Source organism: Microtus pennsylvanicus, chromosome 2 (assembly GCF_037038515.1).
Source record: "Microtus pennsylvanicus isolate mMicPen1 chromosome 2, mMicPen1.hap1, whole genome shotgun sequence".
Classification (NCBI taxonomy): domain Eukaryota; kingdom Metazoa; phylum Chordata; class Mammalia; order Rodentia; family Cricetidae; genus Microtus; species Microtus pennsylvanicus.
This window is the reverse complement of record NC_134580.1, coordinates 141,513,982-141,527,238: the sequence shown is the minus strand read 5'-3', so window position 1 is coordinate 141,527,238 and position 13,257 is coordinate 141,513,982. Positions and strand designations below refer to the sequence as shown.

Below are 13,257 nucleotides of genomic sequence, written 5' to 3'. Positions count from 1 at the left end.
GCCATTGTCTGTCTCCAGGAATGAGCACAGGGCTCTGCCCTGTTCTGCATCTCCAGGGAGACCTGTATCCTCACCAGGCTGTGATAGCGGTTCCAGACAGATGGTGCGGGTCCCCAGGCAGCTGCTGGCTGCTATGAGAGCCAGGGCCATCTGTGGCTCGCAGTTACTCACTGGAGATGAGCATTTGGGCTGGGTTCTCACCTTGAGGCCAGACCACGGCATCCCAGCCTGTGGCGCTGAGTGAATGCTTCACAGCTTGGCACTCTCAGTTCCCTTGCTCTGTAAAATGGGCACACGGGACAGCACCTCCCTCCTGGTGCTACAAAGTTTGGAAAGTGGCTGGCAGTGATAGCATACACCTGCAGTCCCAACTGCTTAGGTGGCTGAGGCAGGAGGATCCTTTGAGCCCAGGAGATTGAAGTCAACCTGTGTGATATAGAGACCCAAGGCCTGGTCTCAAAACCAAAAGCAAAATAGCAGGGCTCCAGGCATGATCATCAATTAGGTCCCAGCTTCTCTCTCTTGTTTCTCACCCTCCTTCCCAGTCTTCCTCCCTGCCTGGGATTTCCTGAGGTCACATCATGGGCCATGTGTAATGCAGGCGGAGACTGTAGTGAGTGGACCTTTGCTCTGTGCCTGGCAGCAGACAGTGAGGGAGAGGCCTTGGAGGTCAGGGCTCTGTGCACAACCTCAGGAACTAACAGTCCTCTTATGGTGTGTGTGTGTGTGTGTGTGCGCGCGCGCGCGCGGGTGCAGAACATATCCAACAGTGAGCATCAGGGCCTAGATGGAGACAGGTGTCAAGGAGGCCGTGAAGCTGGGACTGAGTGACTGGCACGGGGCAGGAGATTCCCATTCTCCCAGGGTCACATGGCCAGGGCAGGTTTTGGTCTGGGTTGTGATGGGTAACTCCTGAGGAAGGCTCTTCAGCCCTGCAACTGCGGCAGACATCCCTAGTCAATTATGCCTATCTTCCTGCTGGACCCTAGCTCTGGGGACCGTAAAGACACATGCATTGTGTGTCCCAGCAGTATGTGGGAACCACTGTCCATGTTCAGGTTTTGGTTTGGGTGACAGGTGCTGTCTCTTCATCCCCAGAACTCAGTCTGCCTCGTAGAATCGACAGACAAGAAGGCCTCCCCGGTGGTCTGAGACCTTGGTGTGAGAACCATTGAGAACCTGTGTGCTTCCTTCTGGGTGCGGGGTCAGGGGAGCTCTCACCCACTATTTAAACTTGGCTCAGCCAAGCTGTAGGTCTGCTTGATGCTCATTGCCAGGAGTCTGGGTCCCTAATCTTTATCCAGCCATTTTACCTTGGAGCAATTTGCACACCTGAGCTGGGCAGCCTCTCTGTCCCCAAGGGGGACTCACATACCCCAACCTGGCAGATGTAGTCACCATCCCAGAAGAACTCACCCTGCACCTTGGGGATGTGTTCAGGGAGCCTTGTTGACAGGGGGACACTTGACACTGGTGCAGTATTAACAGTCACTCATGTTTGTGATTATATAAGGGAAGGAACAGCTGGGGTCCCCAAGAGTCACACATGGATTCAGAGAAGTGGCCTGCCTGGGAGTAGGCACACCAGAAAGCATGGGAGTACAGTGATGTGGGATTCCTCTCTGTATGATGTGAATACCATTGGTTAATAAAGAAACTGTCTTGGGCCTGTCCAGAGCAGAATAGAGGTAAGGTAGGGAAAACTAAACTGAATGCTGGGAGAAAGGAGGCGGAGTCAGAGAGAAGCCATGTAGCCCCGCCATTGACAGATTCTGGAACTTTACCTGGTAAGCCACAGCCTTGTGGCAATACACAGATTAATGGAGATGGGTTAATTAAGATATGAGTTAGCCAGAAATATGCTTAAGCTATGGGCCAAGCAGTGATTTAATTAATACAGTTTCTGTGTGGTTCTTTAGGGAGTCTGGGTGGCCCAGAAATGAACCAGCAGCTGGGAAACGAATAAGCGGCCAAGCAGCCTCCTACTACAGTACAGAGAGAGGCTGTATGCAAACTTTGCTGTCCTGCCAGCTGCTCTCCCAAATAACCACACAGAGACTTAATATTAATTATAAATGCTTGGCTGATAGCTTAAACTTGTTTTTAACTAGCTCTTATAGCTTAAATTACTATATTTCTATTAATCTCTGTGCTGCCCTGAGGCTCATTTATCTCATGTGTGTACTTCCCATCCTGCTCGCTCTGTGTCTCATGGGGTCTCCTCAAGATTCCTCAGACTCCTGTGACTCTGCCCTTCTTCCCAGAATCCTGTCAGTTTGACTATCCACCTAATCTCTTCCCGCCTAACTATTGCCCAGGCAGCTCTTTTATTAAACCAATCAGAAGGTTCCTTGGCAAAGACACATCTTCATAGTGTACACAAAGATTATTCCATAGCAAGAGACAGGTGTTTGCATTGTAGAGCAAGTTGCCTGGTGGCCACTCAAGCCTCATGCCATGTGGGGAGATGGCATCTTGTCTTCTGGTCACTAAGACCAGAGGTGGAGGTTCTAGGAAGCGAGGCTTTTGATGCAGAAGTTTCCAGAACTATGGTTGAGCAGGAAAGTAAATGTGATTGATTGGTGATGTCTGCCACAGCTAAAGGGGGGAGGAGGTAGACTGTGGGCTTGCTGTCTCCAGCAGGCTTTTTCTAGTCCACCACCTCCCACTTGCCTGGAGTGTAGCCTGTTCAGGTTCTTTATCTGTTAGTGGACCAGTTCTTGCCAGGCATGGCTGAGACCTGTTAACCCTGCCCTGCACGTGGAGGAAGCCTCAGGACCCAGATGCTTATAGGTGCATATGAGCACAGGCAGGGTAGAAGCCTGTGTAGAATTGAGCCTGGTGTCCACGTGGCAGGTGCTAACACAGGCTCACCCCTGCCATGCTGCTGGGACCCTTTGTCCTCAGTCACCTGTGACTGCAGCACGGATCAGGATATGGATTGTTCTCAGTGCCCCAGGTCCCTAAACACACCTGGCCAGCCAGTTCCACCTCTCTTGGCTTCATGGTTGGCCTTTGAGGAGCCCTCGCCTCGCTAGAGCTTGCTCAATCTGTGTGGTGATGAGCCTACCATTTACTGTATCCTTGATGTATGTCATAATTGCTGTCATTTTGGGATGAGGGGGCTGGATGGATGCTGAGAGACTGGGTGGTCCAGGGGTGGACAGGGCCCTGGGGGAGCTGTAGGGAGCATCTCAGGATGGTGTCCTGCTTCAGGGAGGTCCCCGAGATGTGAACTGCCTTCATCTGAGTGTTCCTCTGCCGTCATGCCTTGGGTCCCTCAGCAGCCCCATCAGTACAGAGGATGCCAGCACTGCCTGCAGGCTTGGTGTGGTACTGGGGCTGCTATGACCAGGCTCAGAGCCCCCGCTGGCCCATTCTTCCCATGTCACGAGCTGTTTTTGGTGCCCAGTGCCTGTGTTGGCGTGTGTGCACATCCTCCGTGGGTGGCCCGAGCCATCCATTGTCCCAGCACAATAGCAGTAGGTCCAGCTCCCATGAAGAAAGCGGACAGGAAGCTCCATCTAGGTCAGCCCAGCAGCACTCATGCTTCCTGCCAGGCGCCTGTGCTGGGCGGGGCTACCTTTGTCTCCCTGTCTGGGTGGCTGGAGACAGCTTCCCATGGCACCCCAGGCCTGGCTGCTGCACCCTCTAGAAACCTCTCCCCCCTCCCTTTGCCTTCTGTTGATTTCGGAGTGTCTGCTGTGGACCAGACGCTGTTCTTGGCCACGAGAGACCAATGAGTCCAGCGTGAGAGATGTGAAGTTCCTGCCTTTCTGACCTACGTCACTTTATGCTGTTTCATTTACAACACACACCAAACACATATATATATACACACACCATAATACACAACCACACATATATACACACACATATCACACACACACCGACAATACATATATACACACTACACATATATATACACACCATATGCTTGAACACATACACACTAGCACACATGTATACATGTACATACACACTGACACACACATCACACACACACATACCACATACATATATACATACACCATACATATACAGCTCACACACATATCCACATACACATATACACTGACACATACATATATACACACCACACACATATACACACACCTCATACACACAAACACACACTGACATACACATGTATACATAGATATACACATACTTACACACTGACACACACATGCATACATACAACATACACATTGACACATCATATATACACACCACACACATACACACATACCATACACTCAAACACATATGTACTAACACACAAGTATACATAGACATATACACTGACATACACATACATACCACACTGACACATACATACACATTTCACACATATATACACAAGCCATATACACAAACACATACACACTGACATACACATGTATACACACACACATACATACACACTTCATATTTGGGGAGAGTAAACTAAGATTCAGAGAAGCTGGTTTACTTTCCTGAGGTCACACAGCAGAATGGAGGAAGATCTGTGGTTTAACCCAAAACCCAGTGGACCAGCAGCGCCTTTGTCACCTGCTTCTGCCTCCCCGATACCAGCACAGTCCCTGCCGTCTCCCTGGCACGTGGGGAATCTCCTTAGACAAGTGTGGTGGGATAGGACATGCTCTTAATTAGCCCAAGACAGGGAGGCCACACGCTTGCCTGGCTCAGTCCCCTTGGGCCCACACTGTAACCAGATGTGACAGGTTGATAGCCGATGCTGGGACAAGTCTATGAACTCATTTTCCCAGGGGTCTCTATGTGACCACTGCCCTGTTAACCTGGGCCAGCCCTTACATTCTGAGCCCAAAGTCTCTGTGGGAAGCTAGCCTCAGTTTCCCTTAGGTTCTGACTTGGGTCTCTCTCTTCCTCCATGTCCTTTCCATCCTTAGCTATCCCTGTAGCTTCCACAGTAGGTCCTCCTCTGCTGTCTGTCCCACCCAAGCTCCGTAGCCACCATCACCTCTCCTGGGTACACTCCACCATCTCTCCTGGGTACACTCCACCATCTCTCCTGGGTACACTCCATCATCTCTCCTGGGTACACTCCACCATCTCTACTGGGTGCACTCCACCATCTCTCCTCGGTACATACTCCACCATCTCTCCTGGGTACACTCCACCATCTCTCCTGGGTACACTCCACCATCTCTCCTGGGTACACTCCACCATCTCTCCTGGGTACATACTCCACCATCTCTCCTGGGTACATACTCCATCATCTCTCCTGGGTACACTCCACCATCTCTCCTGGGTACACTCCACCATCTCCTCGGTACACTCCACCATCTCCTCGGTACACTCCACCATCCCTCCTGGGTACACTCCACCATCTCTCCTGGGTACACTCCACCATCTCTCCTGGGTACACTCCACCATCTCTCCTGGGTACACTCCACCATCCCTCCTGGGTACACTCCACCATCTCTCCTGGGTACACTCCACCATCTCTCCTGGGTACACTCCACCATCTCTCCTGGGTACACTCCACCATCCCTCCTGGGTACACTCCACCATCTCTCCTGGGTACACCCCACCATCTCTCCTGGGTACACTCCATCATCTCTCCTGGGTACACCCCACCATCCCTCCTGGGTACACTCCACCATCTCTCCTGGGTACACCCCACCATCCCTCCTGGGTACACTCCACCATCTCTCCTGGGTACACTCCACCATCTCTCCTGGGTACACTCCATCATCTCTCCTGGGTACACCCCACCATCTCTCCTGGGTACACTCCACCATCTCTCCTGGGTACACTCCATCACCTCTCCTGGGTACACCCCACCATCTCTCCTGGGTACACTCCACCATCTCTCCTGGGTACACTCCATCATCTCTCCTGGGTACATACACCCCACCATCTCTCCTGGGTACACTCCACCATCTCTCCTGGGTACACTCCATCACCTCTCCTGGGTACACCCCACCATCTCTCCTGGGTACACTCCACCATCTCTCCTGGGTACACTCCATCACCTCTCCTGGGTACACTCCACCATCTCTCCTGGGTACACTCCATCATCTCTCCTGGGTACACTCCACCATCTCTCCTGGGTACACTCCATCACCTCTCCTGGGTACACTCCACCATCTCTCCTGGGTACACTCCACCATCCCTCCTGGGTACACTCCATCACCTCTCCTGGGTACACTCCACCATCTCTCCTGGGTACACTCCACCATCCCTCCTGGGTACACTCCACCATCTCTCCTGGGTACACTCCACCATCCCTCCTGGGTACACTCCACCATCCCTCCTGGGTACACTCCACCATCCCTCCTGGGTACACTCCACCATCTCTCCTGGGTACACTCCACCAACTCTCCTGGGTACACTCCACCATCCCTCCTGGGTACACTCCACCATCCCTCCTGGGTACACTCCACCATCTCTCCTGGGTACACTCCATCATCTCTCCTGGGTACACTCCACCATCCCTCCTGGGTACACTCCACCATCTCTCCTGGGTACACTCCACCATCTCTCCTGGGTACACTCCATCACCTCTCCTGGGTACACTCCATCATCTCTCCTGGGTACACTCCACCATCCCTCCTGGGTACACTCCACCAACTCTCCTGGGTACACTCCACCATCTCTCCTGGGTACACTCCACCATCCCTCCTGGGTACACTCCACCAACTCTCCTGGGTACACTCCACCATCTCTCCTCGGTACACTCCACCATCTCTCCTTGGTACACTCTACCACCTCTCCTCGGCATACTTCATCATCTCTCTTCCTACATTCCACCATCTCTCCTCAGTACACTCTGTTTCCTCCACTCTTACACTGAACCCATGACGTCTACTTCTTCCCAGTGACAGGTCTTTCTCTAGCACTCCAGAAGCCACATCTGTAACCTCAGCACCAGGGATAGGGAGGCAGGAGGATTGAATTTTAGGCCAGCCAAAATATAAGGAAGGATGTTAGGGTACAGGGAGGGAGGAAGGGAAACTGAATTAGGAGATATGTTAAAATTCCTAATTTTAAAATCCAGGTGGGAAACCAAAACCAAGCGATCAAACAAACAAAAAATAGACAAACAATAAAAATTCCTAATTTCGTTTTCTCAAAAAAAGGAGGGGTATGGGCTAGAGATGCAGCCCAGTACTATGGTGCCTGTCCAACATGCAGAAGGGGGTGGAGTTTCATCCCAGCCCCCCTTCCACCGTCATCCCGTCTGGTGACTCTGGGTAGCCATCTTCTTACAGGCCCCATGTGCAGGGGAAGGGCAGTGGCTCTGTCTTGTGTGAGCACTCATTCGGTTTAGAGTGTCCCGTGTGCTGCTGTTTTAGTGTGAAGAGAAGAGACAGTGGGAATAGATGTGTGTGCATGTGAACACACGCTTGTGTGTGTGGCCATCTGGGACACCGTGAGTGAGGTTCCCATGGGGACAGTGAGGGCCTCAGTGGGTAGGGCTGAGGTATAAAAGAGATGCGTCCTGTTTTTGTCATTTTATTTTTTGTTTGAGTCATATAAATGTCTTAAAGCATAAAAGGGAAAACACTACAGAAAGGGGTCATTGTTGGGTGGTCTGTGAGGTATTTGTGTGAGGATGCAGGTATGAGTGTGTTTCTTTAGACTGTAGGTTTGGGGGGTTGGGGGTGGGGCTCTGTGTTAGCTCCACACAGCTTCCAGTTCTCAAGGGTAAATTGGGGCCAGGAATGGCTTCTTCCCTGTGGAGATTGGGGTGTTACTTGCAGATGCTCAGTAAGGTTTTCACTGAGCAGCAGGAGGTGGGGATGGGGCTGCCCAGGAAAGTAGACTGTCAGCAATGGGCACCTCTTCTAAGTCCTTACCCATGTACCTGGACCATACAACCTCTCAGGTCCTAGTCAGCATTTGAACCCGCATTCCTCTGGCAGGGGTGTCCAGGATGGGGTGTGGCCACTTATCTCTGCTTGCTCTTGTCTTCACAGGCCTTCCTGCAGCGCATCAGGCAGAATGTGGCTGACTCCGTGGAGAAGGGCCTCACAGAGGAGAACGTCAAGGTGAGGGCTTGGGCATCGCTGTTGCTGCTGGCCCTGTTCCTTCCGGGTGACTCTGAACTCCAGGAGTTCAGAGGCCTTGCTCCTGGGCACTGCCTGCCTCCTACCCGCAGCTTGCTCTCCGCAGCCCTGGAAGGCCTCCCTTGGGAGGGAGACTGCACCCCAGGCCCCATTCTCAGTACAGACGCAGCGTGGCCATTCTGCCTTCTCACCTCCTGTCCATTGTGGTGCCTCTGAAAAATCTCTCCCCGAGTGCCTGGGAGCCTGGTGCCTCCTGCCGCCCTCCTACCCCTGCAGTGGGCACGGACTGTCAAGGCAGGCCCATGAGTCACTGGGCCAGCTTCATTCTGGCTGTGGCGCTGGGGAGTCTGGGCAGTGTCAATGGGCCGTCTGTGTGCCTCTGAGGCCTGTGCTGGCCAGCGCTCTGACCTCAATTTCTAGAAACCTTTTATTTTGTGCTCTGAAAGGCCTGGACCAGGAGGAAATGGATGTGAGGGGCTATGTGTATCTGAAGTACCCAGGATTCACCATCTCTGTGGTCAGAGATGACCCCTTCTTATGTCCTGACTCTTGTCAATTACATGCATGTTAAGAATTCTGACCTGCTCTTTTAATCTGCTGGAAGGCATTGCCACTGCACAGCTGGTCCCGAAGGATGGGATGGTGGGGATGGTAATGGGATGCCTATTCTCTGGGACCTATTGCTTCATCTATCTTTCCGTCCACCCGTCCGTCCATCCGTCCGTCCATCCATCCATCCGTCCATCCATCCATCCATCCATCCGTCTATCCTTCCATCGTCCGCCCGTCCATCCATCCATCAACAGATATTCACTGAGCTCTTACATTTTATTATACTGATTTATTATGTACTTATGTTAGAGCTTGAAAGCTGCTACTATCTCTTAAAATCGCACATTGTTAGTCTTTAAGAAATTGCCTTTCTGTCAGGTCTTATCCGCCATTCAACAAGGGCTGTAAGTCCTGAGGGATTAGCTAGCTGTACCACACCTGGGTTTGTCCAGTGAAGGCAAGGGGGGAGCGTCCATGTTGAGCGGGCTCACCGCCCCTCCCAGCCAGCCCTCCCCCAACAGATGAGGCTTCCACTGTCATTGATTATTTTTGTCTTTTTTAAAGACAGGGTTTCTCTGTGTAGCCCTGGCTGTCCTGGAACTCGCGCTTTAGTTTAGGCTGGCTGCGAACTCAAGAGATCCTCCTGCCCCTGCTTCCCTAGTTCAGGAACAGAGGGGTGCGCTGCCATGTGCAGCCCGGTTTTTACCTGTTCTTAAACTTTATGACAAGAAACTCTTTTGTGTCTGGTGCCCTTTGTCATACATCTGTGGAATTCGTTTGTGTTGCAGTGTGCAGCCCTGGCCCACGCTTTCCCTTGCTCAGTAACATCCACACTGCGCCCGTTCCACAGTCTAGTCTCCTATGCTGTTTCCCCTAGGGGCTGTTCTGACCATTTCTCAGTATGTCTTTTGAGTGGGCATTTCTCGTTTCTTTTGGGTATACAGTCAAGGGACGGACACTTCTGTAGTCCTTTCACAAAGTAAGTGTGACATCAAGGTCTAGAATGTCACCTTCAGCAGAACCAGGTTCAACCACGGGAGCTGAACTAGGCTGAAGGGAAAGTGAGCAGTGGCCAGATGCTTCTCCTGGCCACCTTTCTGTGATAAGCAGTCCCCACCAGGGTGGAGCAGGATGTGGGCTTCTGGCTGCTCTAGGTCTGGCAGTGACTGAGGAGCAGGCTCTGACCCTCGGCCCTGTCATTTCACCGTGTGCTGTTACGGGAGTAGGGCCATGGGAGTGCACTTGCTGGTGCATGTGATCCTGTGGCCAGATAGGGTCTGAAGATTACTGGTGTGGCCTGCAGGGAGCGTTGCTCCGATACCTCCACAGCTGGCTGGCTGGGATGTCAGTGCTTGCTCCCCGAGCTTCCAGTTTTCAAGGGCAAATTGGGGCCAGGAATGGCTTCTTCCCTGTGGAGATTGAGGTGTTACCAGTGAGTTTGCCAATCCAGATCAAGTCTGCCACTTGCCTGTACAGCTGCTGCCTGGCTCAGGAGAACTTTACCCACTGTTGCTTGTTAATGTACCCTGGGGTGCAGGCTTTTCTGGGAATGGCCCCTCTCTCTCTGAACCCCGATTGACTTTGACCTCTTGGTCCCTCCTAGATCCTTTTCTCCAACATTGAGGACATCTTGGAGGTCCATAAGGACTTTTTGGCTGCCCTGGAGTACTGCTTACAGCCCGAGCCTCAGTCTCAGCACGAACTTGGAAACGTTTTCTTGAAATTTGTAAGTATGGGGGCTGGGAGGAAGGGTCAGTGGGTGGGAATGCTTGTGTAAGCTTGTGGACTCGAGTTTGAGCCTTCAGTCAGCATTGGCTCTGTTGTGGTGTTTGTCTGCCTGTCCCTATGGTCTGGCTCTCCCAGTCACCTCCCAAGAGTCTACGGAGCATGGCCTGTGCGCAGTCATCAGACCTTCTGCTGGGTCTCATGCTAGGCTCTTGGTGAGCTTGTGTGAGCCCCTGGGCCTCAGTAGGCCTTGCTCTTCTGACCTCCCCAGGCCCAGAGCCCTGGTCAAGAGTTTGGAAACAGGCTGTCCTCTGATCTGCTCGAGGTCCTCTGGAAACACAAATCTGGTTGCTTCTCCCCTCTTCTAGAACTTTCATTAGCCCCCACTTTGTCAGAATAAATTCCCCACATCGCTGCAGGCCTGCCACTTCCTAGAGCCTGACCCCTCACCCAGCCATACAGTCTCTTTATTAGTCTAGAACATTCTAAACTGTCCCTCTGGCAGGTCTTCTAGAGTAGTGGTAATATAGGGATAAGAGACCTTGATGGTCTGTCTCTAAAGGGCAGGTGCGATGGCTCAGCAGGTAAGAACACTTGCTACCTAACCTGGTGACCAGCATTTGATCCCCAGGACCGACGTGTTGGAAGGAAAGGTCTGCCTCCAGTAAATTGTTTTCTGATCTCTGCATATGCGACATGCCATTCTTGTGCCTAGACAGATAATCTGTTTTATATTATTTTATTTTTTGAGACAGTGTCTCACCATCTAACTCTGGCTGGCTGGAACTTGCTATATAGATAGGGCTGGCTTTGAACTCAGAGATCTGTCCACCTCTGTCTTGAGTGCTGATATTGAAGTTATGAGCCACATCACCCACTAGAAATTAAATTTTAAAAAAAAGAGGAGGAAAGAAATAAGAGTCTAGCTCAAGTTCATCTGCCTGCTCCATGGGCCAGCAAATAGAGGAAGGACAAGCCCAAGGTTGTCACCACATGTTTGACAACAGAACTGGATGTAGAAACCTTGAACCAGATCTCTGCAGGTTACCTATTCAAGCTCTGAGGTTGAGGTCTCTGCCGCATCTGTCTGCTGGGATTACTGGGATCATCAGTTCATTTAAAAACCATGAATAAACTTACTTAGCAGGGGGAGTGGTGTCCCCACTGGAGGGGACAGTGGATGGCTGCTGCAGCAGACAGAAGGAACTCAGGTGACATTGGCACAGTGGAGGAGAGCATCTGTGCTGCCTCAGGCCAAGGCCGCCTGAAGATTCCTGGACCAGGAATCTGTGGGGTGCAGAGCTGTAATATCAGTGCTTGGGAGGCTGAGATAGGGGGAGCAGGAGTTCTGGGCCAGCCTGGGCTACTTAGACTGTGTCTCAAAAACTGGGGAAAAAAATAGAGGCAGCTGGATGGAGGAGACCCTGACTTTGCCTGCACACCTGGCTGAACCCCTCCTTGCGGCAGTTCTGCAGCCGAGAAAGCAGCCTCCAGGCTGCTCAGCATGAGTCAGTGTTTTTAATTTCAAATCATGTTTTAATTTAAAATGTAGCACCCTCACTTTCTCTGCCCCCATGCTGGGGGGTGAGTCATGATGGCTTGGGATTTTTCCAGTAGCTGGAGGCAGGTGTGCAGGTGGCTTTCTGGGAGTAGCTGATGAGGTCAGCTGAGTGCCACGCTTGTCTAGACCTAAGCTGCACACCATCTGGGAGGGTGCCAGAGTTGGGGTGGCCTTAGGAGCTGTGCACAGTGGCAGTGAAGGGGCCCCACTTTGGGGTAGGCAGTCATTTGCTTAGCCCCTGGCTCTTAGCAGGGATTTAGTGGTCAGTGCCAGCAAACAGTACCATGCTATTACTGGTGGACCCACAGGGACAGCATGGTATCCACTCTAGCCCTAAAGGTCACATTCGGCTTTATTCTTCATTGTTACCTTCCTGGGAACCCCAGGCAGCATCTAGGCTGTGGGAGTAGGAATTGGCCAGGCTACAGACCCTCTGCTACCCACTCAGTCCTTAGAAAGAACCTACACCCTCAGCTACAACCACTGTGTATTGAGTTTGCATAGACAAACACCCACTGGCCCTTTCCTCTGTGCAGGGTATCATTCTAAGAGCCCCACGATTACCAGCTTGCTAAAACTGCACCATTATGAGGGAGGTGGCACACAACTGTATTCCCAGCCTGGGAAAACTGAGGCAGGTGGATTGCCTCAAATGTGTAGCCAGCCTGGACTATGTAGTGAGTTTAAGGCCAGCCTGGGCTAAAGAGTGGAACTCTGTGTCTCCAAACTTCAATAGCTTTTGAAGATGGTTACTGTCACTACCTATTGTACAGATGGGGAAACTGAGGCCCAGAGAGACTAAATTCTAGTTTGAGTTTGGGTAAGTAGTCAGTGTCAGAACTGGGATTAAACCTGAGACATTCTGACACTGGAATCTGTCACAGTTGTGACACTGGCTCCTAAAATACACGTAGAAATCTGAGTGCCAGGCACAGTGGCGTGAGCCTGTGGCACTAGGCGAGGCAGACCTGCTCCCTTCTGCTGACATCCTGCTAGGTAGGTGACATGCGGAGTAACAGATCTCTTTAGATAGCCACACAGATGGTGACAGATATGAGGTGCAGGGTTTGTGGCGTGACTAGATGCTTCTGGGGACCACTCAGGGTCAGGGTTACTGGATGCAGCAAACAGGAACACAGGATGCTTTTCAGGTATATGTTAGTGCCACATGCGGTATTAGGGATGTGCCCTGCACAATGGCTTGTTGTGTGTGCCCTTCTCCGGGTCTAGGTCTTCCTATGGTTTGGAGCTGAAAACATCTTCTCCTGGGTATTTTCACAGCTATGACCACCCACAAGGCTCCCTTGGTAGCTGGGTCTTCTTAACCCACGGCTGAATGTCCTTACCTACCACATCTGTGTGTCTAGCCATGTGTCTGTC

At 51.8% G+C, this 13,257-nt stretch overlaps 1 protein-coding gene across 1 annotated transcript in view; it reads left to right on the top strand.

Annotated features, from left to right (window-relative positions):
- Positions 1 to 13,257, top strand: part of Prex1 (phosphatidylinositol-3,4,5-trisphosphate dependent Rac exchange factor 1) — a 154,594-nt gene that overhangs the window by 60,722 nt on the left and 80,615 nt on the right. Inside the window, exons 2-3 of the mRNA XM_075963110.1 lie at positions 7,950 to 8,021; positions 10,195 to 10,317. Coding sequence (XP_075819225.1) covers positions 7,950 to 8,021; positions 10,195 to 10,317 — 195 coding nt within the window. The remainder of the gene's footprint in view (positions 1 to 7,949; positions 8,022 to 10,194; positions 10,318 to 13,257) is intronic.